Raw genomic sequence first — 24,866 nt, forward strand, 5'->3', positions numbered from 1 at the left:
AGACAAACATAAATAAAAAGACACAATGAAAATAGACAATAGATAGACAATACCTTGACTAGACAGGAACAATGTAAAAACTAACTGAAAATAAACAAAATTATAATACTGTATACGGGAAAAGTGCACAGTTTCTTTTTTTCTTAACATAATGTATCATATCATATTATTTACCTCTGTCTCTCAGTATTCTTTAACACATGCACTCATTTACGCTCCGGTTCACTCACTCACCCATCACATCACAAAGTATCTTACAAAGCAGGCGAGGGTCTTTTCCCCACAAGCCCTTCAGTATTTTTTGTCACAGTTTTACATTTAATTTCCCTTCCTGACCCCTCTTTATACACAGTTAACTACCCTGCCCACCTCTACTGTGGCTTGTCAGTTGCTCTTTTTCTTTTAGTAATGGAATAAATACCATTTTTTCACCTCATGCCACAGTACAGTTTCTAAACTTCTATATATGTAATATTTACATCTCTGGTCAAGAAGAGATGAGTAAGTTCGATGTCACATGGATGGTCTGGATAGATATAAAGTGTAGAGGGGTTAATGCAGCGTGATTCTTCAGAGGTAAGAGCTGTTAGGCAACAGTAAACCCACACCCTCACACAGGATTTAACACCACGTTATAAGTTAGAGGATAACCCTGTCAGCAAAACACCAAATAGCAGATGTAACTTTACTGTGTGGGTCGTGTAGCTAGCGTAGCACGGGTGGCGCCAAGTAATGGCAAGCAGAAACATAGTAGTGATGCAGGAAAATGGAGGTGGTGACTGCATTGTCAGTAGAGTTAGAAAGGTCCATCAGGGGTCTCCCTATGACACGACGCGTCCCACAGAGTCACTCTCAGAAGAAGTTGCCTGTAAGCCTAGATCTACGGAAGTAACAGCCTTGAGATCAGTGTCTAGGGGCAACTTCTACACGATTATGTTTAGGTTCTCAGTCAGGAGGGAACAGGTATATAAACAGAGCTATGCTCCCGGGTACAGAAGTGACCACTAGCATTCGTCTATGGTGAGGCAGATGAATTCCTGGATGCACTTCCTATACTGTTGCTCAGTGGGGCTGCTGCTGGGGTATTGACCTGGTTGACCCAATGGAGCTTCCGCCTCTCGCATCTCCTCGTTCATCCGTGCTAGACGCAACCTGGAGGAGACAGTTGAGAAGTGGGGAGGCAGGGGGAGGCAAAAGATAGAAAAAACATTCGGAAATATAAAATTAAAAAAGGATAAATGAAAGGTGCGAAAAGATATATATATAAAGGGTACGAAAGGATTGAGATGATGAGATGGGAGAAGATCAGCACAATGGAAATGTGGTGAAGTGATAAGAAGTAATAAGGAAAGACAAGAGGATAAGAGGAAGGAGAGAGGAAAGAAAACAGAGAGAACAGGTAAAAAAAATCTGTCAACAGCTATGAGAGATCATCAGCTTTCATAACAACAGAAAAATCACAGCAATTACAATTTATGGGTTTTTGTAGCTTCTAAGTACATAGTATACAACAACTACTGGTCTTCATTTGCAGATAACAAAGGTTTATGAATGATTTTTTAAAATCATAATACATTCCAAGTCACATTTGGTGTACAAACACAGTCTTGTGCAGTCAAATGCTTCAGTTAGGAAATCATCAGGAAATTATCCAAACATTAAAACCGTAATAGTTCAACTGCATCACTGTATTTATCATGACTCCTTTTAAATTTGCCGAAACAAACCATTTCAATTTACAGTTTCTGTTTTTAAAAAAAAAAATTTAAAAAATAAAAAAATCTGCACTTCTGAGTGCAACTGTAAAGCTACAACTGACTCAGGCATGACCTAATGTGACAAAAATTCATCGACTTTTCAGTTGAACTGGGCAAAAATGCAGACACAGAACAAACAGGAGACTAGCATGGAAACATACAAAAACTGTATGCAGTAAGATACATTTAATATATAGAGTTACCATTTAAATTGTATTTACTTAAAGTCATGGTTGTGCTGTTTCAATGGTCGTGCAGGACTTTGTATTGCAGTGAAAAATGAACTTGCAGTGAAAAAGAAATGCGACGAACAAAAAACAGCTAGAAACTGCTTGGGGTTCAAAAATGAATGCATCAAATCGGTGATGTTTAGCGAAGTCTGTTGCTTTTTGTCCTTTCTCAACTAGCTTTGATTGGTAACTCAATAATTTCAACCAGCACATTTCAAACATAAATTGCTGACAACGTGGGAAAGTTAATCAGAAACTTGGTGAGAATGTCTTACAGGGTGACGATGTCTGCGTTGGCAGCCTGGACAGCGATGCTAAGAGGATCATGACCCTGTTCATCCACCTCCGTCTGCGATGCTCCTCTCTTAAGGAACAGACACACCTGACTATATAAACCAAAGACAAAAAATACACAGCTTAATACAACAATTAACACCAAAATAGGACACATTTTGCATATTAGTTCTGAATGTACGCACACACACACACACACACGCACGCACACACAGAAGATAAAGATACATGTTCAGAAGTTGACACACTGATTGACCTGCAGTTCACTGATTTGCATAGGCAGGGATTCATTATATAAGCTTGCAGATATGACCTGTTGGAACATGATTTGCTGGGAAGAACATGCATCATGAGAATATAGATTCTTCCCTGTAAATAGCATAAAAATCTTTTTGTTTTGCTGACAGTGCTCATTTTTACTTTTATTCTTAAAACCTCACAACGAGCCCCACTTACAAGGCAAAGAAGACCAAGAATTTATCACCTCTGAAAGCACAAAGCATTTGGAACAAGAGGTACTCCTGGTGAAATTCTGCTGAACTTGTTTTTAAAGGTGATGCAACGCTAGCAAGTTCAACCTTTATGTAGGTGATTGACTTGACATTTATCATTACAGAATGTTCCAGGATGGAACAAGACTGATAAAGAGACAGTTGAGGTAGACATCTCACACACTGTTTGTCCCCCAGGCGCTTCTTACCCAGTATGTCCCAGGTATGTAGCATGATGCAGAGGGCCTCTGCCTCTCATGTCTCGCTGGTTCACATCGGCTCCATTCTGCAGCAAGAACTCACAAGCTATCAAGGAGCCCTGTCAGAGAGACAAACAGACGGAAAGAGTTGCTTAATTTAGCTTGTTTTCTATGAGAAGTGCAGCTACTGGTCACTGAAGCCAAGTTTTCTTAGTTGGCTTAGCATCAAAGACTTTCCTCTGCCTCAAGAGGAGGAAGAGTCATGTGAGTGATGACAGCAAACAATAATTATATCCTTTAATAAATATGACCGGAATTCTACTTATATAACATTTTGGTCTGTGACCTTCAGCATGTCATCTATTCAATTTTTAACTCAAACATGCTCCATAATAATCAAACAGCAAATCTGTTTTCATTCAACAGAATGAAAACAGATATTGGTTGATTGATTTGGTCTCTCACCCCGATCACAGCCTGAATGAGCGGCGTTTTCCCCTCCTCCTCCTCACTTGCAGCGTGTACGTCAGCACCGTGGGCCAGTGCCTCCGCCATGAGTGGCAGGTTGTGGAGACGGGAGGATCGGTGAAGAAGCGCCCCGGGGTGCAGCTCCCTCGGGTCCTCAGGGTCCGAGGACACTTCCTGATCAATCTCCACCTCACCACTAGAGGACTCCTCTGACTCCTCCTCTGTGGGGGAGCAATTGAATAGTTTAACAATAGTTGTTTAGGCTGTCCCTCTCCTTTACATGAACTATGACATCACATGATAACACTTTCATTTTCACTTTTGTTCTGTTTGGTAGTACAGCTTTATACAGTTTATATTCTGCCATTGACCTACAAGCCCACATACCTTCCTCTGTTACACTGTCCACCACTGAGCCAAAAACCAGGATGTCTGTGCTGCCGTCGGTGCTTCCTCCCAGCCCACTGTCGCTGCTAAGACCTGCAGGGCCAAGCATCGCCAAGCCACGGACACGTTAATCATTACACAGCACAGACTGCGCTACACAAACATGTATCACCATCACATCAGTCAAAAGCATGTCAGGAATTGCTGAAAGAACTTCAATTTCTAGCGGACTTACTGCGAGGACCAGAGCCAGTGTCGAAATAGGAAAACAGTGAGTCCAGCTCATCTGGACAGAACAGCGAGTCCCGACGAAACTTTGCTGCTGCTGCTGCAGAAGGACAGAAGATCCGAACAAGATTTCAGTCAGGGTTTAAGAATGTATTGGTACAATCTCCATGTAGGTGTTATGAGGACAGAGAAGTTAATTCTCTGCTCTGACCTGCTGAGAGGTTTGCAGGTGAGGCGCTGCCAGGTTCATAGCGGTGGTATTTCCTGCGGGCCTTGTTGGGGGCCCTGACAGAGCTGTTGTGTCGCTGGCACTTCTTCACTGTCCAGGGGCGGGACTTCCTTTCACCCTCCACCAATGCCTCACTGCCACTCATCTTCTTCAGGAAGCGTTTCTCCACATATTTAGACTTGATCCAAGCCTCTTTCTCCTGTCTGGATGGTGATGATCATTGGAGACATAACATTATCAAACAAATAATTGAATGTAGCCTAGTTGTCTGTATATTATTTAGTTCCTCAGGACAACAGGACAGTGCACCCCAAAAGACATTTTTATGAACCTAACTGGCTTTAGAGCAGCTTTAAATCTACTGACAAATCCTGCCGCTAGACTAAGACTGACCTTGAACTGGAGGGTCCAGGTTTTTTCGCTCCCAGCTCCTCACAGCTTCCCTCATAAATCTGGTTGATTACTGTGTTCCCCAGTTCACACATCAGCTAAATATAAAAAAAGAATAAGAAAAGTGGACCAAGATGAGAGAGAGTGATAAGGCAGCAAAGGGAACGCATTAAAAAGGGTCATCAAAACTATATCAGCAATGCACTGAAGAAATAAGAAATGTAACTCTGTTGGGAGAAAAAGCATGGCGCAGGCAGGATAATCTGAAGGCAAATGTGTTTGGGAGACGCACCTTGAGTAACTCTGGTTCCCATGAGTCTAGCGTCAGCGAACGCACTTTAGAGCAATGGACGCCCAAACTCCTGGAAGAAACAAGAAGAGAAAGAGAGGGAGTAGGAAAGTAGGTGAAGTGTGAGAAGAGTTTATACAAGATTTTGGCACATTTTTACTTTGCTACTCTTCTTGAAACTGCCTTGGGTTGCAGACATCAGAAGCTACTGGAAAACTTTGGCTGTTTCTCTGCACTCAAGAGACTCTGGAGGTGTTGAAAGCTTTGCTAAAAACAGCATTGTCTCGTTCAAAGCCAGTTTAGACTCCTGCAGATTGACACAACATATCCTGTTTTTTTTTTTTTTTTTTTTTAAATAAAGTCTAGCAGATACCTTAATGAAAGTTAGTATATCTTTTAAATCTACAGTAGAGCTTTGATTGATGAAAAGTAATGGAGTGGACTGGTGTTACACAAACACCAGCATACCAGGGAAGGCATGGCAACATTTTCTGTAAATGGAATAGATTCCATGGGGGTGGTAAAAAAAAAAAAAAACAAGATATTGCACAAATGTCATTTATGCAACATTTTAGACGTGTGTGAGGAGGAGTGTCTTCTTTGTGAAGGTAAGACTAGTTGTAACCTCAACAATAGGCTGCTCTAAAAACAGAAGAGGGATTTTTTTTTAGAAAGTTTTATCAAGGATGCTTTGAGCTATCTAATTTCCTGGAACATTTTCCGTCTATCCACAGACAAAACTAAATCACAAAGCCAGTTTATATGGTAAAAAATGTGGTTATAAAAGGTACATGAGCTTGCCTGCAGCTTTCATCTGCACCACTAAACAAACTCTCTTTTCGAATTAAATGCAGTTACCTGTGGATCCCGGAGCACTCGATGCAAAGCAGCACTCCCAGGTTGATCGAGGCCCAGCAGGGAGCCGTCTGGCCACAATCACTGCACAGCTCGTTGCCTGGCAGACTCTGTACCCGCTGCAGGAGGCTTTCTCCTCCTCCCCGAACTCCCTTATCAGCCCTCTCCCCCCTCTCTCTGGGCTCACTGGCAGAGTCGATGCTGCTGGTAGAGGGTGAGGCTGTCCGGTCCAAACGCTGCGAAGATGGTTAAAGATGGAGATTCAGTAACATCAAAGGAGCAATTTGCAATGAAAAGAAAGGGTGTTTCTGTGTTGCAGTATTGAGACTGTTGCTGTAAGTGTTCGCAAGTCTGCATCTGTACCTCAATGTAATAGTTGTCGGTGATGTCTTTGTAAGCAGAAGCGATGCTCGCCTGCACTGCCTGGATCCAAGCCTGTCGCAGCTTCTCGGATTCAGCCTGTAGCATGCAGCTCCTACAGGTTTACAGAAGCCAGTTACAAGATGCCACAGCTGTCTAATATTAATGTCCCAGCATTAGTTCAGTCAAAATTGCATAGTAAGTAATATGACACCTAATTAGCAGAGTAAAAATCTAGAAGATCCACTTAAAATGAAGCCTTTTATTTTGGTAGGACAAACACACTTACTTAGTGGGCGAAACCACCTCAAAGCAAAACCTTCTTTCATTATCTTCACATGGTTTGACAGAGCACAATCTCAGATCCTCAACCACCACTGTCAAAGAATCCTGTTGTCAGAAGTAAGGAGAGATGCAAGAAGTCTGACTCATTACTATAAACAGCACACATTAGGTTAGTGTGCTCACAGCTGCCAAGACAAGCCAAGCCAGTGCACACCCCCACTCTTCTCTGCCAATATGCAAATTCTGAATAACTAGATTGGATCAAGACCTTTAAACTTAATTAAACTTAATTTAACTACAGTTGTAAATAACTGTTGTATAATTGTAAAATGTACCTTGAGTTTCTTTTGGTAAACCAGCTGGCTGTTCTGTATAGAAAACCATCGCCTGGAGGGGACACAAGGTATGAGATTAAAGCATTATCTGGGGAGAAGCATGTTCAGTGGAATGTCTATAAGCCAAAGTTAGCTCTGCTGGGGCCAGTGGTAGACATTCTTCACCTTCTACAGTCATTGTACAGAAAATTCAAGAAGCTCATGGGCAACCAAAAGTTTTGAAATTAACTAATTAAGGATTCTGTCATTTGGAACATAAAAATATTCTCATTAAATCTGAATTAACAAACTAACATTTCATTTTTATTGTTACATTAATATATTATGCATATGTATGTGTGATTGCAGAACTGTGCATTGACCTCTGCTCTGCTTTCACTTTCACTTTACCTGTTCCAGGTCTTAAAAGCATTGCTGGCCCTCTTGAAGAGGTAGCCCTCCATGACCACACCATTGGGTGCATCCACGTTGAATTCCAACTTGGGGTCATCATAGGAAAAATCCTGCAGAGAGAACAAAGGAATTCATAGCTAGGACATAGCTTTCTTTCCATGGTGGGATCATATTTTGAGTGAGTGGCCAATAAACCGATAAAGCCACTCTTAAGGCCAGACTCCATTAAAAACAACACTAGTGCAACAACCAGCATCATCTAAGTCTATAAACAACAAATAGTGCCATGATTTGTCACAAGACTACGATGGACTACAGACTGAATTAATCTACTGCATAAACATTACGTCAGAATATACTGTAGAGCAATGAAAGCAACGTCCACTTAAACATAACAAAGGGAGATAAGGGCTTATCAGCAACGCATACAGTAGCTGTGACGGCACACAGCTGCTGCTGAAGTGAGCATGTGTGTGATTTCTCACCACAATGCAATTAGTTTGCAGAGAAAGATCACGTCAGGGCTTCCTAAAACTGTCAGCTAAAACTTTTCTCTATAATCTTATCTGTCTTGCTGAAAGAATTCTTCAAAGTCAGATGCCACCTGCCCAACGTAGTGCAAAACATTAGCCGAGGCTGAGGTTAGGTTTCACTATTGTTACCGAGGTCTTTGGTTTGTGATAATGTAATATTGAACATATGGTGAGCTGCAGACACCAGCAAATGACTGCGCGCACACACACACACACACACACACACACACACACACCTTCTTTTGACTGCATAATAGCACACTGGTGCTACTGTGTATTTTTGTGGCCTTTTCATTTTACTAAAAACACTGAGTCCTTATCATAAATCATCTCAGAGGAAACATCACCAATTCACCTCATATTGTTTTTTGGGAATTCTAATAAACTATCAATCTTGAGCAGCACCTGTGTTTTTTTTAAGTGAAAATTATCAGTCCACAAGATGAAAAAAACATGGTGGAATAGCAATTCTATTCAATTGTGTTTATCCTAGTCGTCCAAAAATGCACTTTATGATTTCCTCCATAGATCAGCCAAGACTAAAAATCTAGTAAACATACTTAGAAACATTCCACTGAAATGGAATTTCCCTTTAGTTTAGAAAGCTATGGAATGTGATTTAATTTTTTCTTGATGTGTATTTGCATTGATATCTAAGATTTTTCTCTTTGACAGGAGGTCAGAAAGAAACAGCAAGTGTTAAGTGTAAAGAAATAAATAAAGAAAGAACAAACTGGGATAAAACACAGAGTATCTCCCTCCTGCCGGCCGCTGAGGTATTCCAACCTGTAGGTATTTGTAATAGATCTAAAGGCCACACACAGAGGATACACAAAGGCACCACAAACATACCAACGGATACACTAACTTTCATCGAGTTTGTGGAGAAACATACTAAGAATTAAACAGAGCAGCATCTACCTATATGGAGACACAAAACTGTTGGATTCTGATACATGAACTGCTCACTTTCATGATGGAGTCTCTTAGCTCCAATGTTCATCCATGTCATTAAAGTCATATGAGTGATACCAATTTAAAAAAAAAAAAAAAACATTCACGAACACTGACCGCATTTAAAAAAAAAACACACAAATCAGTCGCCTCACCAGGTTATAGTCCAGCCTGCCAAATATCTTCATCTTTACCAAACTGGCATCCAGCAGCATTTTCTTATACGACAACAACTAAACAAATAACTTGATAATTAATAAATAAACAAATAAATTAACCAGTGCTTCCTAATATCCCATAGACACCGGGAGGAAAGACGCGCATCTCACGCGAGGTCAGATGAGAGAATGTCCCACGCTCGTGCCGCACCTGCGCACTGACCGGCCCCTCGCGTGGATGCGGCGCGAGCCCCTGCCATTAGCATACAGCTGTCACGGAGCGCTCGTGCTCCGGTGACCTCAGCGGATCAAACGGATCGTTTTACGGCTTCGCACCTCGTCCCCGCCCCGCGTCGCGATTTAAGGCTCCCCTCTAACCCCGGAGAGGGGCTTTATTCTGGGGGACTCAGCTTTCCATCTGTCTGCGGCTCTCAAAACTGTTCCTGCTTAATCAAGCTGATATTATTGCTCCCCGAGCACCAGGCCGGAGCCCCCTCTTCCCACCTTAAATCAGCCAGGACCCCGCAGGAATCCCGCAGCAGCAGGAGGCCGCAGCACAGCCTGGACCCAAACTCACCACTTCACATGCTGCGTTCAGGACCCTTTCAGACAGGAGACACGTAACATTGCTGGGCTTGACAGTGTAGTAAAGTGAGGGCATCCTGTTTTTCCATTAACATTCCTTTTCCTCAGACATACCATCACAGCTACAGAAACAAATATTTAGGCTCAACAACTGCAACAACAAATAATGCAGACGTTTATATCAGAGTTCTAACTTCTACTTAAATTATGTTCAACCAATAAACTATATTGAGTTCACCACATTAGTCTTTACAATAGGTTGTACTTTAAATGACTGCATAATAGGTAGCATAAATACAAGTTTTTTCATTTTGAATAACTTGAAATCCTGAAAAATCAGTAGTGGAAAGTGCCGTCTATATATATTTTCAAATGCTGAAGGTATATATCATTATGTGTTCACTTCGACTCTACAACAATTATGTGCCTCAGCCTATTTGAGTTCTAGTAACTTCTAATGAAATGATGCTCAGCTAACAAATTTTATTGAGTTAACTGAATTAGTCTTTCCTCTATAATCAATTGTACTTTAAATTACCAAGGTATTTCATAATTGGTGGCATAAGCACAAGTTTGTAAGAACTTGAAATCCTGAAAAACTTATCTATTTGCAGTGGAAACATCATCTACATGTGTGTGTGTTCTCAGATATGTTGTCTTCATTTATCCATATTTATCTATATCCAATGCATATATGTGTATTCAGAAGTTATCTATAGTGCAAATGCTCTAAAAATCATCCACAGTTACCCATTTATATTTGTATTGATATGTAGTCTAGTTTAATCTATGTACTGCAACTCAGTTGATGATAAATGCCAATTAGTCAAAAATCCTTAAATTGCATAAAATATTAGGCTGAGCCAATATTATTTTGTAAACACAATCAAAACAATGTTTGCATTAAAAAAAGTTTAATAATAAAAGTTTAATTTAAATCAATAAATTAGAATTACACTCTTGAAACTAATGTTTAGACTCAAAAACAGCTTGGAATTAAACTGTTCAGTGAACAGGCCATATTGAGTTCACTGAATTAGACTTTCCTCTACAATCAATGGCACTTTAAATTACCAATTCTTTCCAGTTCACTGACAGCGTGATGTGTCAGCCGGCTGACACATCACGCTGTCAGTGAGACGCTTCTGAGGAAGGCGAGAGTGTTTGCCAAAACTGTCAAGCGAGGTAAATAACATCTATCCATTCACCTAATGTCTGAACAAAAGAATCAGAAACTAATAGAATATTCTAGTTTATTCATTATTTCCTAAATATTGAGAGTTCTGTCCATAACTGTTGATGATCTACTTTACCAACGGTAAAATAAAAGCTGTGATGCAGCTCAGAACTCAACCTGAGGACAGCAGCTGTGTAACAGATGATTTAACTGCAGTTTATAAAGTCTGAGTCTGTGTTTGACATGGCAGTTAAGTTTTGTTTTATGGACAGTGCAGTTTGTAGATTAACAGATGTGAAACTGTAGAGCAAAATGAATGAGAAACTTGACACGTGTACTGTGTCAGTTGCACTCTGCAATGTTTTTGGACCAATATTAAGGGTGAGATGTGGTAAAAGCCTTCCTGAAATCACATGCCGTTCAGACTAGTGCCACGTTGTACCATAGGTGATGTAAGAAATATTGCTGGGTCAGACCTGGTAAGACTGTTGTCCCAACACGTTCAGGAGCTGTCAGATTATCAGACAGAAGTGCATGTCTGAAAGCTATTTTGCATGTGGTGAGATTAAAAGAGATGCGATATAGTTTCTGAGGAGCTGTAGCAGCCTGTATGTGCTGATTTGCATATACAGCCTGTCATCTCAGGGGATGTGACATAACAAACACACCTGTTGGCAAATCGAGTGCAATAAATCATGCGACTGACAGACAACACAGGAGTCTAACGCTGCTCCTAAAAGAAAGCAGGCAGGACTATACTGAATTACAAGACATTATGTATGAGGCTGATGAGTTCAGATCACAGTAATGTTGAACGCTGCCCTGTTTGTTTGCAGGTTGGTGTGCTGTTTGGAAACAGCTGACATTATTGTCCTCATGAAAGTTTGACAGTGGAAATTGTTTATCAATATGTCTTTACACTACTGTTAAAAGTTTGGGGTCACCCAGACAATTTCATGTTTTCCATGAAAACTCACACTTTTATTCATGTGCTAATATAATTGCACAAGGGTTTTCTAATCATCTTTCATCACCATTAATTAACACAATGTAGCATTAGAACACAGGAGTGATGGTTACTGGAAATGTTCCTCTGTACCACTATGTAGATATTCCATTAAAAACCAGCTGTTTCCAGCTAGAATAGTCATTTATCACATTAACAATGTCTGGACTATATTTCTGATTAATTTAATGTTATCTTCTTTGAAAAAAAATGCTTTTCTTTAAAAAATAAGGACATTTCTAAGTGACCCCAAACTTTTGAACAGTAGTGTATATATCTCTGGCACCACAGTTGTTGCAGAGGTTTCAACTTATCAGTAAACACCAGTCAGGATTGTTGTTTCTTGGTTTTCCTTTAATGTGCACAAAATCTTTTTCTGCACCAGAAGAGATAGTCACTGTGACATTGACTTTTCCACTCAAAATGTACATCTACAGTGAATTTCCACTACAGTTATAGTGGTCATATTTCAGGACAAAACCATTAAATGCTCTGATTCTAATGGACAATCTGAGTAATGTTCCACTCTGTAAATAAGAAGACTGAGAAAGTTCTGTGATCAAATTTAGCCTGTAGTGAAACGTATAAATATATCTGACCTGCAAAATGTTCAGTAACATCACTTCAGCCTTTCTTTCTGTTTACCTCACTCTGACATAAAATGCTACACAGCCAAAAACCTGAAACAATGGAGGAGGAGAGAGTGGAGACAACAGTTCCCCTGGGAGCTACAATGAAGTCCTGCACACATAAAGGAGGCTGTGAAAGAACAGAAAGAGGAGAAAGAGGGAGAGCAGGATCTGTGGGGTGAGATGGGGTGATTTAAAGACAGGGAAGGGAGCCAGCCGTGCTAACAAAGCAGGGGTGAGGTAATGATAGCGACAAAAAAACAAGAAGGGGGAACAACATTGACAAATCAGATATGGAATGATTAAAATAGTTTCTCGCTGATGGCAAGATTACTGCTTTGGCTTCAAGGCAACAAGAATGTCTTGACTGTCAAGTCAAGTGAAGGCATTCTCACTCACACACGCATGTTTTTATCAGTTCTGACGCATTTCTAACCTTCATACCATTCCCACTTCAGCAAAACTGTCACAGTTTTTACATCTCTACGGAGATTAGACTAGTTTGCGTATCTTGTACCTTTTCTCACTAAAAATAACTTCTGACTAAACTACTTTTATGATCTTATTTTCCTGAGGAGGACTACTGCAGTAACTTAGTGGCCTATTAATAAAGAATGTATAACATGTATAATTCACAATTTCTGCTGTCTCATGGCTTCTTCCATCACTACATTTGCATAACAATTGAATAGTCTGTAAAAAAAAACATGTTAGTTATCAGGAAGAAAATCTAATTTCCTCATGGCAACATTTTCTCCTCTATGTTTTGATCCCTTTGTGTGTCTTCTTGTCTTTTCATCATGAAAAGTTTTTTTTAGACACAACTACAAAATAAGATAGTGGGAGACAAAGGGATATCCACCCATGTAACTTGAAACAGCATTGATGTTTTCCATGCCTTATCACTGACATGACACTTTATCTCTTCTTTTACAGTTTTTTTTCTACATTTTTAGCTTTTCTTCTCTCTATATTTGTGCTCTGCTCTTTGTCTTCTCTCTCTGTCACTTGCCTTCACATTCACCCTCCTACTGTGTGTTGTAATGCCATCTGTTGACTTTGGCTGGAGCTGACAGTAGATGGAGGAGGAAGTGGGTAGAAGCTGGCATCAGGCAGCGCTACATGTCTGAAATCACTGGTGACATATTAACCTCTCTGGCTCTGTGGTTACCGGAGTTGGAGCTACATTAGAGGAGAATATCAAAGAAGTGATGCAGCTGTGGTCAGATCATTTTACTACTGCTTATTTTATTGGATTAACCCTCTAAACCCCACAAATCACCAACGGGTTTGAAGAGAAGCTGTCTTTAAAGAAAAAATTACACCAATTATCATTACCAGAAACTGCTAAAACAGAAAGAACACTTGGATTATTAACTTTTATTATGGTGCTTGAGGTTCATTCCCCCAAGAAACTTAAACAAACCAAACTTAAAATAGCAAAATTTGATCAAAATCGCTTTATTCTACATGTCTCATTTAAAAATTCACCTCATTTTTTTGTTGTTTTAACCAGTTTCTATAAAAAAACAAACAAACAAAAAAATTTAAATCTGAGGTTCTTTGTGCAAGGTCAAAGTGCAGTCGTGAAGCCATTAGTGACTCAGCTGCAACGTGACAAAAAAATCAGGGAGTTTTCCGCATAACTGGGCTGAACCACAAGCTTGATTACACAGAGCAGATAGGAAACAAATACAGCAACAAATTACAATGTAAGTAGAAAATATTGATAGAATGTACAGTCATAGTCATTCATCTGGTGACACGTGAAAAAAGATGTTGCACGTGTTAAAACAATTTTTGACCCCATTTTGTGCTAAGTAAGTAAAACTTTTCAAAAGAATATTTTTTTTTCTGTTTTGTATGATTTATGGCCTTATGACTTTATACTCCAGTGTAAAGTTACAGTGAGTAAAAACGTGACCGGAGCAGAAGATGTCCAGAAACTGCTTCCATATCTTATTCTTACAATGGCTGAAATAAAGACAGTCAGGAATAACTTCCAGTAAAGTTTAGACTCGCAAGGAACTGCACCAGAAGCTCGCTGATGACAGCTCTCAGGGAATTATCTGACAACTCAAAATAAACTTCAACAGAAATCTGGGTTATCATGGGCACTATTACTTACTCTGCATCTTATACTACTGTTATAGTTGTATAAGAGCAAGTATGCGGCATGAACTTCAAGAAGTGCACATAAGTAATTCCACACAAAGCTTAAATACCAATCTTCACCCAAACAAGTGCAAATTCCAACTCTCAACTGTATGCTGCACTGTTGGATTTATCAGAGGCAGCATTTTGTCAGAGGAATAGACACAAAACGTCCTACCGTATTAGAATTTTCAGATGAAACTTAAGTGGAACTGCACAGAATAAGATATTTCGGAAAATTCAAAGAGATGTATTCATCAAGGACAGAGATGCGGAGAAAGGACGAAGCTTGAGAAACAGCTTGTGCGTTTTCAGAGCTATTTAGGATGATAGAACGAGTGTGTGATTGGAAAGAAATCCAAAAAATGGAGAAGAAAAAAGATCTGGAAGACAGAATACAGCAACAGGATTTGTACGATGACAGTTCCTTACACAGATTATCGGCAGGGTGTAAGAAAGCATCACGTCAGTTGTGCTGTTGGTCTTTGTGAACAGCTAAGATTTGCTGGACACAAAGTGCAACATGACACAATACAAGATCCTATACTCGATTGTCTCCTAATGGAAATTTTTCTCGGGGTTGTGTTTATGCATTTTCGTTTGAAGCGAAACTCACCAGTTTCAGTGACATGAAGTCGCAGTCGTGAGGTATCATCATGGGTAAAAACCCAAATCAAAACACCTAACTGTTGTGTGCAGACAGGCTGTGCTGGCGTGTCCACACAAGCATGAGGAGCATTAAAACAAACATGTTTTGTCTCCTGCTTCCTGATAAACACAGTCACGCACTGAAAGACAAACAGATTGCCCCACACACAAAAAAAACCACAAACTGTCTGCACTATGACTCCGAACAGACGACATGGGGTGACCATAAAACCGCTCTCCATACATCAGTCATTCAACCTATTCCACATTACTAAACAACAACTGCTACTGCACACGCATACACAATGAGTGGTGCCCGGGCATCTGCTGGTACACATTGTACGAGATGCTCTCCCATGTGCACATGGAAGCTGAAGTTTGGGATTAACAAACCAGAAAATGTGGCTTCTTTGTGTGCAGACAACGTGATGTAGAGCTCAGAGAACAAACTCCAAGAACCACATGTGAAAGTTTAATCCACCTAAAGAAACTCAAAACTATGGACCAGAAGCTGCAGAGTTCTGCTATGTTTCTCCTGAAGGTTTATACAATGCAACATTCTGCAAACAATTTTAGACTTCCACCAAGAAGACATTTTGCACAGTTCATTTTCAACCAAGAGGGTGGTGATAAATTAAAGGCTCAAAAAGAAAGACAAAAATGAACTCACCTGCATCAGAGTCTGGAAGAAGAAGATTGTGGCCATGTAGGGAGACAATGAAGAGAGGGAGAGAAGATGTTTAAATAAAAGATCACCATTACATTCATTTAATGATAGAAACTAAATATATTTAAGTGTGAAACATGTACTAATCAATGTGTGGAATGTCTTGACTCACAAACTGTCATTAGTGACAGTGTTGTGGGCAACACATCAATGTAAAGCACCACTGTTATTAAATTTATCTGTTTCACTGTAATTACTGTTCATAAATGCAACAATTACAGCACAGTTACTAATCACGCCTTTGAATTTAAAGCAGTATCGCCTGCAGCTAGTGCTGCCTTGATTCTGTGCAGTGCTCTTTGGGCTTTTTTATTAATGTTGCTGTTAAGTTGCCGCAGTAATTCATTTATGCGATTTATTTCTGACATGCCACCGCATCACAAAGGCTAAAAAAGAAAAATAAAACACACATAATGAAAAACAAAAACAAAAAACAACCAAACCAAATCCAAAATCTAAAATTATGTCTGAAAACGAGTAGGATGAAGTTAGACTTGTACATCTCATATCTTACACTTTCCTGTTTGCGTCAAACCTTTATAGCTCTTTACAAACTCCAAGAACACATTTACTGTTTCACATTTTTATATTCTTCAAGCAATATTTTTTGCATTCTTTTTAGAAATTATTTTATAGCTGTACTCATTCCAGAAATTTATCCCATAAACTGAAAGACATCTACTCTTCATGGTGCTACGAGCAAATATCCTTTTAAAATTGAAATTTCTTCTTAATTCACAGTTTCCAATGTTGCTTCTTAACAGTTGTTGTATGTGCTCAGGGACTATCTGGTTATTTGCTTTGAACATTGTTTGTGCAGTTCTAATTTTACTATTTGTTTTGGAAAACAATATATTAGTGTGTTTATTATGTCCCACATTGTGTACTATATTTACAGATTCTTTTGTAATATGCTCACTGGATGTAGTGTAGTATTCTATGTGTTACCCACACTTCTGCACATTATATATATAAAAAAGTAATAAGTAATGGATTTTTTTGAGTTACAACCACAATCCTGCTTAGTTCATAAAGTTCTTGAAACCCAAATGGCCTCTGGTAAAAAGTTGCTCCAACTCTAATGAAGATCCAGCTGACTCTTAACTACAGCAGGTTAGACATGAAGCTTTGTTTATTAGTGCAGAATAATCCAATTCATGCAGCATCAAAAGGAAGGCTTCCTGAAACGCAATTAGGCAGTGCTTAAAGTTGTTTGTCAGGTCTGACAGGATGCTGCCATGTAGTAACTAAATCAATCAGAAGCAACGGCCAAGTCGGGTAAAAAAACTGACGTGTTTTTGGCATCTCCTCCAGCAACAGATGGATGATGTTCCGACGTGAGTGTGACCGCTGTTTTTGAACGGTTGGGTGGATTTAAAGTATTGTTCTTGCTCAGCCGTGTGATCTGTAAAATAAACATATCTGACTGTCTTTGTGGGGGAATGCTTTCTGACTTTAAACTCTAAGTTTAGGCCTGAGGAAAAGACAACCCACATACAACACCGATAAATTTGCTCCTGTTATTATGTAAGATCTTTCTGTACCTCGCTGGATTTAAGAAACACAGAATATATGACAGCTCAGGTCACAAAACAGACCATGTACAAGTAAATCAGAGCTTCTTTGGAAAACTTTTTTTTTTTGCCAAACATTGATGGCAATGTAAGATAAAATTTTTGTTGTTGTCACAAAACCTGTTTTAGATTCCAGAGAAGGCCATTATCAGTTCTAAATTCAGTGTTTCCACTGAAAGAGGAGGAGCTTGTCACTTTAGAGTGAAAAATGTTAAAGGAAAAATCTGGTGTAGCAACTTCTAAGAAAACTTTTATAACATTTTCCTGAAAAGCATGAAAAACAAAACATGGACTTTCAACTATTCAGATTCAAAGTTGTAAATATGATAGAAGACAAGTGTTTAAATGTAACCAGAGGAGAATCAGGATTTAAGAAAAAACTGAGCAGTGTAGCAGCGGTACAAGGAGCTTGCATGATTATGAAAGGCTTTACTTGAACATAATTTATTTAGCAAAGGAAAAAAAGACCGAAAATTGTCGTAGCACAAACTTTCTCACTTTTAGTTTATACTGTAATCACTTTCACCAGTGAAACAACAACAGAAGTTTGGCACTAAAGTTTTAAAAAAATATTGTCATGTCATGTGTTTAGTAACTTCAAAATGACTAGTAGAGAATTATTCTGATCAAATTTGCAGAATATGACGAGAAATTATTCCACAAGCTGTCGTGACTGTTTTTTATTTTTAATCTGATGACTTTCCCTGGCAGAGAGGAAAAAGTGGAAGAGAAGAAAGAGAAGGTGAAGTTGCGCTAGTGTTCCTCTGAAAAGGAGAAGTAAACAGATTTAGTGCTGATAGGTAAGACTGGTGTTGTTGTCTCACTCTCTGCTGGATGAGGGCATGTTTGTGCTCCAGCTCCCTCTTCTCCATGGCGGAGTCAATGACCAGCTGATCCAGCTGCACACAACAGAAGACAAGAGCACAAAGCAGCAGGAGTCAGTGGAACAAAAGCAAGATGAAAGAAGAAATTAAAAAAACCTCAAATCCTCTGTGAATTCACAATCACAACTTGAATATCTGGGTAGTTTCATTATTCCAATGGGTATGTTATTTGCCAAATAAGCTGTTATTAATACGAGGCCACAGAGTGACTGCAGTAATTGTGTTTGCTTTGTTTCTTCTCACTTGTGCTGCCAGTTTTTTCATATAGGGGTCAATCTCGTCCAAGATGTTAAAGCCTTGTTGGAACAGAGTGTACTGGGCTCGCATGAAGGACAACATCTGCAGGAGAAATGAGGAGAAAACCAAACGGCATCAGCATGGACAGACATACACAGAACATCACGCTGTCAGGTGTAAAGACAAAGGAGTTGAATCTGAGCTACTCACTGCATCCAGGATTTCAAACTTTTTCTTGGCCTGCAGCACATTAATCTGTAAAAAAACAGCAAAGAGGAAAAGCAAATTCGACATTTTAGGATCCATATTTGACATGAACAGGAGGCTTCTTACATGGTTTAGTCAAAGTAAAATCCACCACCTCAGCTGCTCCTTTCTCTACATTCAAGAGTGTCAAGGATGATGAGCTTAGTGTTGATCGTGAGCGCCATCTATTGGACATCGCTGGTACTATAACCTGTAAGTGTGTGTCTCACCTGTAGCACATAATCCAGGGCCAGGTGTCGGAAGGCTTTGCGGCTCAGGATGAGGGCCTGTGTCGCCTCCTCTGCCTCATGCACTTTGTTCCTGGGAGCCTGTGCGTTCTTCACCTGGGCCAGCTCCATGTCCTCACGCACTCGGTCAAACTGCTTCTTGGTGTCCTTGAACTTGCGAACGTCCCTGATGGAGGCGACAACGAACGGAGGCAAAGAGACAGGCATCACGGCATTTATGCAAAATCTCAAGAGCACTTAGGTGTCGTAGAACTCTTGATTCATGTTGTTACTGGGATTTTTTTGCACATGGTAACAAAAATAGATACCTGACAGACCAGTAGAAGGCTAAGTATAAATCTCACATGCTATTTCTCAATGAACATGTGAAAACAGCTCTTGAAATGCAACAAATTTTTGTGAACATAAACAGAGTGTCCAAAAAAGTCCATTTGCATGACTTCATCACTTTGCACAAACTAGAACATGCATTACTTCTTTCCTTTTTGCAGTCAAAGGAGGCTACTTCATAACCTGTGATGAGATACTCACTCTTTGATGAAGGTGTGAAGCTGCTGTTTGATCGACCTCTGAGCCTGGTCAAACAAAATCTGTGGGCAGAGAAGCCAAGAGAGGTGGAAACACAAACATACTGGATGAGCCACAGTGAACAGCAGTCAAGGAGCTGATTGTGAAGTGTGATAACTGGAGTAAATCTGCAGATCTGCAGTTAATGCATCCCACCACAAGATGGCAGTACAAACCCTTTAACATCATAAGAAGATGCCACAGGCAGATGAGAGGAAGTGAAGAGAGGTGAGGACAAACGCACATGTGCATACACTCAGCTGCTGCTTCAAAAGACTTTTAGACCTATAGGATCCCACATTTCACTTCCTGTTAACTATGGGATTCCTCCTCCTCTTCCTTCCTTTCCTCCCATTACGCTTTCCTTCAGCTCTCCTCTTCCTCCATTTCTTGTGCATCATACCATTGGATCTTGCTTCTGTTTCTATATTTCTGTTATATAATGAACACACACTGGCTGCTCGTGGACAGACCGTCTGTCTATATTAAGGAAACATGCAGCGTTGTTGATTTATCTGTCTGCAGGGACGACAAGAACGCCTCAGTGCACACATTTGTATGCACACACAAATGCACAAGTCCAATAAGATTGTGTTCGCTTCATAAACATACAAACACAAACAATGTATAGAACAATCCTTACGGGCAGTCTGTGGATTAAACGTTCTATAGCGGCCCCTAGTTTATAAACATACACATTGAGGATTACAGGCTTAGTCTACGTATAAGCCTCCGTCCACATGACGCCTCTGCACAGCCGGATGCTCCAACTGGATCAGGTCTTGGCTCTCAGATGCATTGCTTGAGGTGGAAGTTCATAAATTTCTACAAATGCAGGCTGCACTCAGTGTTGAAATATGAATCACCTGCTATCCCTCGTTGGCTGTAGAGCTTATAAACGACTTTTTAAATGGTTGCCACACTGTAGAAGGCATCAATTAGACAGTTAAGCATCAGACATTTTATTTCTTTATACACATCTGTAAACCTGCAGTTACTTTCTACAAATCATGTCTTGCAAATGTTGTAATATTGATTGACCGATATTGATATTGATCCATTCATGTCTCTTGCAACACTGTGCCTTTATCAGCACAAAGCCGCTTTTCATCTTAGACTCCTCACACCAGCATCTGATGAAAATGTATGTTTGGTGAGGCAGTGGATCGTGTAAACCGTTAGTGAAATTAAAACCATGTGAGAAGTTTAGAGGGAGAAATCACTGTTTGGTGGAGTTGTCGACAACTCAGATGTGAAATATGACTCACATTGACAACACACGCCTAAAAAAAACCCACTGGTTTAATCTTTAATAATAATTTAATAATTTTTGCAGGGGGTGTGTGACAGAAAATAATCAAATCTTCAAAACTATATTAGTCCCAGATATTAGACACACATGGAAAAGACTCCAAATGTTCTGTCCAGATTCGCTTTTGTTCACGGTGACCCAACCACACCTACATGATGTCTACTCTCAATTTCACAACACACTCATCCCAGAGTTTAAACATCCTTAGGGTCCGCAAAAAGTTGCATCAGCTGTCTCTCCTCTATTTCAACAATACAACTGCAGAAAAGCAAACAAGAATGTTGGTTTTCCAGAGAAACATCACTGTATAGAAAATGTTTCATATAGTACATGGCAAGCTCACAACAATCAGCTCACTTCCAAAAAGATTTTCTTTTTAATCTCTTAAGACTTGCGGCATTTAGGCATTTTTGAAAGTAAACACATTTGCTCATCCTATGATTTACTGGGAGACCCTTTTGTCTGTTTCAGTGCCTACTTATGTGTCTTCCAGAGCTGAAAAGGTGCAGAAATAGGCACCAGTGGGTGGTCGAACAAAGACAGATTTCCCTTCACTATGTCTTTCCCTCCCCTTCTTCCACTCCGCCATTCATACTGTCTGCCAGACAAGCTATTAGTGTAATTCCTGGGAGTTAGAGTGGAGGACTGGGACACCTCTGCTGAAGGGTAAGCGATGGAGGAGGAAGAGAGCCGGAGGACAGCGAGGATGGATGGAGAAGCAGAGGAAAAGAAACAGGTGGTGATGAAAACCAACACAGGTTCGCCCATCAACCAGCCAAAAGCTTTACTGCTGGGTTTTTTTTTTAATGTGGTGGGCAACGTGATAAGACTTAAAGCTAGAAAACATCAAACATGTCAATACATATAATGGATAGGAAGACAAAAATAGTCAACTGCTTTTTTCAAAAAAGAGAGAGAAGAGAATCGCATCAGTCGGATGTGACTGATGGATCTTATGTAGTGTGCAGCGCTTTCATTTAAAAAGGTCGGGGTTAAACTAGCTTGAACTTAGTGGAGCGAAGAGGTCAGATAAGAAGGGACATGAATGAAAATTCTGGGAAAAGAACAAGACAGATTAGTGAGGAATATGGGATACTGGCTTCTATGTTGTGTCTGTGACCTACTCATGTCTGTGTCCAACTTAGCAAACTGAGCTGCTGTAAATGCCCTTCAACTACATAAGCCGAGTTCATCTGTGCTGTATAACCAAGTGAATTTGTTTACACAAAGGCATTTACTTCCCCTTACAAAAAACTGGAAAACTGAAAAAAATTTATATAAAACTCAGTTATACTGTAGAGGGCAATAATGTGGCACATACTGATACAACTAGCCAGAGTGGCAAATCAGAATTAATTCTACAATAAGGGGAAGCTTTAACGGACAAAAATGGGAAGATAAGAGTCTCTGATAAGGTGAAAGCACAATACATAAGGGGAAAGGTTAGACAAAAGCTGCTGCTAAGAGTAGTAATACCAACATAAGACATAGTTTTGTTAAAAAAAAAAATGTATACACCTGTACAAGCCAAGCCTTGCAGTATAGCTCTATGGATGGTCTGTCAGCCATTTCAATTACTTGAATATTAAATGGATTCGCATTCAGTTTTAATCTGAATCTCGATCGAGTAAGTTTTCATCTAATGCCACCAGGTATTTGTAACTACTGATACTCATTAAATGTGTGTTCAGCATGCTAAAACTAAAGCACATAGACAATGAATTTAGACATCTAAAATGCCCAAGTACACCTTCATCTAGTTGATCATGCAGTAAACTGTTAAATCTTGTCAATCAGACATACAAGGAAAAAAAGGATCATGATCATTGTAACTGCTGAGCTTTAAAATCAAAGCACTGAATAGGAAATACATGAATCTGAGTGCTAAAAGATCTTTATGTCAAAGCTTCAGCCGAATTTAATTTGTCATGAGACAAAAATTATGCTCTTCCACCAAAATGGTTTGTCTAAGGGACAACCTTGCAGATTTCTGAGATAAGGACCAGAAATGTGCCCTGAATTATTCCTTTAAAGATGCAGAGCCTCGATCATTATGTCTCTTTGCCGCGTCCACCCTCTCTTTGCATTTATTTTTCTTTGCTCACTCACACACACACACACACACACACACACACACACACACACACACACACACACACACACACACACACACACACACACACACACACACACATATATAAAAAAACACCTCAGAACAAACGCTATCTCGTTTCACCTCGTCATGACTGAAATACAGTTCTCCGAAAGCATCTATTACATGTTACTGTTAATGTTGATGACTTATGGGTATTAAAAATGTCATAATAGCTCTGACATGCAAATTTGCCTTTGGGCTCTCCAAACCTGTACCAGCAGTTTCACAGAGTGGGAAATTTTCTTTTCATGACACTTAGTCATGAGGAGAAATCACTGTGGAGTCATTAGGGGAAAACCTGTGTACGTGTGTGTGGTTTGTCTAGTATAAAAGTGAATGTTTTTGAGTTACAGCGTCTAGCTGAGCACGTGGTTTGAATCAGAGACACTCACCAACCAGTGCGGACAGATTCATGACAGAGTGATGTCACAGTTAGATCATATGTGTATGTTTGTGTGTGTAATGCAGAGACCAGGGGAGGACTGAAACATGTTAACATGCCAGGAAAACCTGGGCGTGCCCGAATGCTGCTCTACCTCGACCTCTCGCCCCTGGCTCAGTGTGTGTGTGTGTGTGTGTGTGTGTGTGTGTGTGTGTGTGTGTGTGTGTGTGTGTGTGTGTGTGTGTGTCTTACCATGTGGTAGTTGACAATCTCCTGGAGGCTTTCTCCACACTTTTCAAGGCATTCCTGCAATGTTAATATACACACACATGCAGTGTAAGCACAGGTCTCCATATAAACCTACATCTCTTTTTCACAAAAGATTTCTGTTCACAAAATATGTTGCAGATCGATGCTTATATGTAACCATTTGGAGACTTCTTGTTTTTGGAAAAATAATGTCAAACTGCTGCACCCTGAAGCTACCAGTGGTGACACGCATACTGACAGGAAATCCAGTCCAAATGTTTTCCTAAAAAAACCATAAAGCAGGTTTCAGATGTCTCTGCTTGCAGCCATGTAAACTGTCAGCATAAACATCTCCTGTCTGCATGTGGTCACTTCTCTCATGCTTACAACAGCTGCACAACTCTGTGTCTGGACAGCACTGTTTATACTGCTTTGCTGTTACTATTCATGTGGGGATTCACTGGAATGTCGTAGAAAAGATAGATGAGTGGTCAGTTGTTGAGACTCTGACCCTCAAACATTCTTCAGTGGATACACACACTTGAGCTCAGTTTTGAAGAAATGCTTGCTGCTACCCACCGATATCGTCTCCTCTTTCTTGCACTGCTGGGACAGGTCTTTGATGCCATTAACAAAGAGCTTGTTGGCGCTGACGTAGGCCCTGCCGGCCTCAATCATCCCGCTGCACAGCTTCACCAGCTAGACGAGGGCATAAAAAAACATCACTTTTAATACCCAACAAGAGCAGCGTCTATTTAAAGAGTCCCATGTTTTACACAAGGCAATGCGAGGATAATAATAGTCGCAGTGATGACGTGAATCAAACAAAGCTTAAAGGAACTGGTAGTCACATGCATAGTGTGAGAAGACACTCAAATTTAGAATAATCCTCCTTTTTGTTTTGAGGCCAGTGCATGAGGCGGGTGTGTCTGGAATCCAAATGAGAAGTGAGTATTATTAAAGAATTGAGATAAAAGTCTATATTAAAAGACACATACAGTAAATATATGGCAAAGCACTCATCGTCACGCATCCAATATAGTAAATAGCTAAAATAAATTGAGATTATAAACAGCTGATCATCATTTTTTGCCACACCATTGACAGGTGCAGGGTTGCATAAATATAATTTCATGGACAAGTGCACATTTTTGTTCCTTTGAAAGAATTTTTGATGGCACTGCAATAAATCGCAGTTTTCAAAGTGGGTACCAGGGCACCTTGTGGTGTACGGTGCTTCCTAATTAGTT

The 24,866-nt window shown here is 39.9% G+C and overlaps 1 protein-coding gene across 5 annotated transcripts in view; it reads right to left on the reverse strand.

The window, feature by feature from the left end:
* The window catches only part of LOC111587883 (arf-GAP with coiled-coil, ANK repeat and PH domain-containing protein 3-like), a 75,786-nt gene that overhangs the window by 4,332 nt on the left and 46,588 nt on the right, over positions 1-24,866 (reverse strand). For 3 of the 5 annotated variants that reach the window (XM_055010931.1, XM_055010929.1, XM_055010928.1), the window contains exons 3-24: positions 24,196-24,315; positions 23,620-23,673; positions 19,483-19,541; positions 18,934-19,117; positions 18,668-18,712; positions 18,464-18,559; positions 18,161-18,235; positions 15,706-15,717; positions 7,189-7,301; positions 6,799-6,850; positions 6,468-6,568; positions 6,182-6,293; positions 5,822-6,054; positions 4,967-5,036; positions 4,678-4,772; positions 4,267-4,487; positions 4,062-4,155; positions 3,828-3,928; positions 3,438-3,661; positions 2,982-3,091; positions 2,263-2,373; positions 1,091-1,152 (exon numbers count right to left, since the gene is read on the reverse strand). In XM_055010931.1, coding sequence (XP_054866906.1) covers positions 1,091-1,152; positions 2,263-2,373; positions 2,982-3,091; positions 3,438-3,661; positions 3,828-3,928; positions 4,062-4,155; positions 4,267-4,487; positions 4,678-4,772; positions 4,967-5,036; positions 5,822-6,054; positions 6,182-6,293; positions 6,468-6,568; positions 6,799-6,850; positions 7,189-7,301; positions 15,706-15,717; positions 18,161-18,235; positions 18,464-18,559; positions 18,668-18,712; positions 18,934-19,117; positions 19,483-19,541; positions 23,620-23,673; positions 24,196-24,294 — 2,323 coding nt within the window. In that variant the 5' untranslated portion in view covers positions 24,295-24,315. The remainder of the gene's footprint in view (positions 1-1,090; positions 1,153-2,262; positions 2,374-2,981; positions 3,092-3,437; positions 3,662-3,827; positions 3,929-4,061; positions 4,156-4,266; positions 4,488-4,677; positions 4,773-4,966; positions 5,037-5,821; positions 6,055-6,181; positions 6,294-6,467; positions 6,569-6,798; positions 6,851-7,188; positions 7,302-15,705; positions 15,718-18,160; positions 18,236-18,463; positions 18,560-18,667; positions 18,713-18,933; positions 19,118-19,482; positions 19,542-23,619; positions 23,674-24,195; positions 24,316-24,866) is intronic. The other 2 variants (XM_055010930.1, XM_023298009.3) reach the window with 1 other exon arrangement.

Source organism: Amphiprion ocellaris, chromosome 5 (assembly GCF_022539595.1).
Source record: "Amphiprion ocellaris isolate individual 3 ecotype Okinawa chromosome 5, ASM2253959v1, whole genome shotgun sequence".
NCBI lineage: Eukaryota > Metazoa > Chordata > Actinopteri > Pomacentridae > Amphiprion > Amphiprion ocellaris.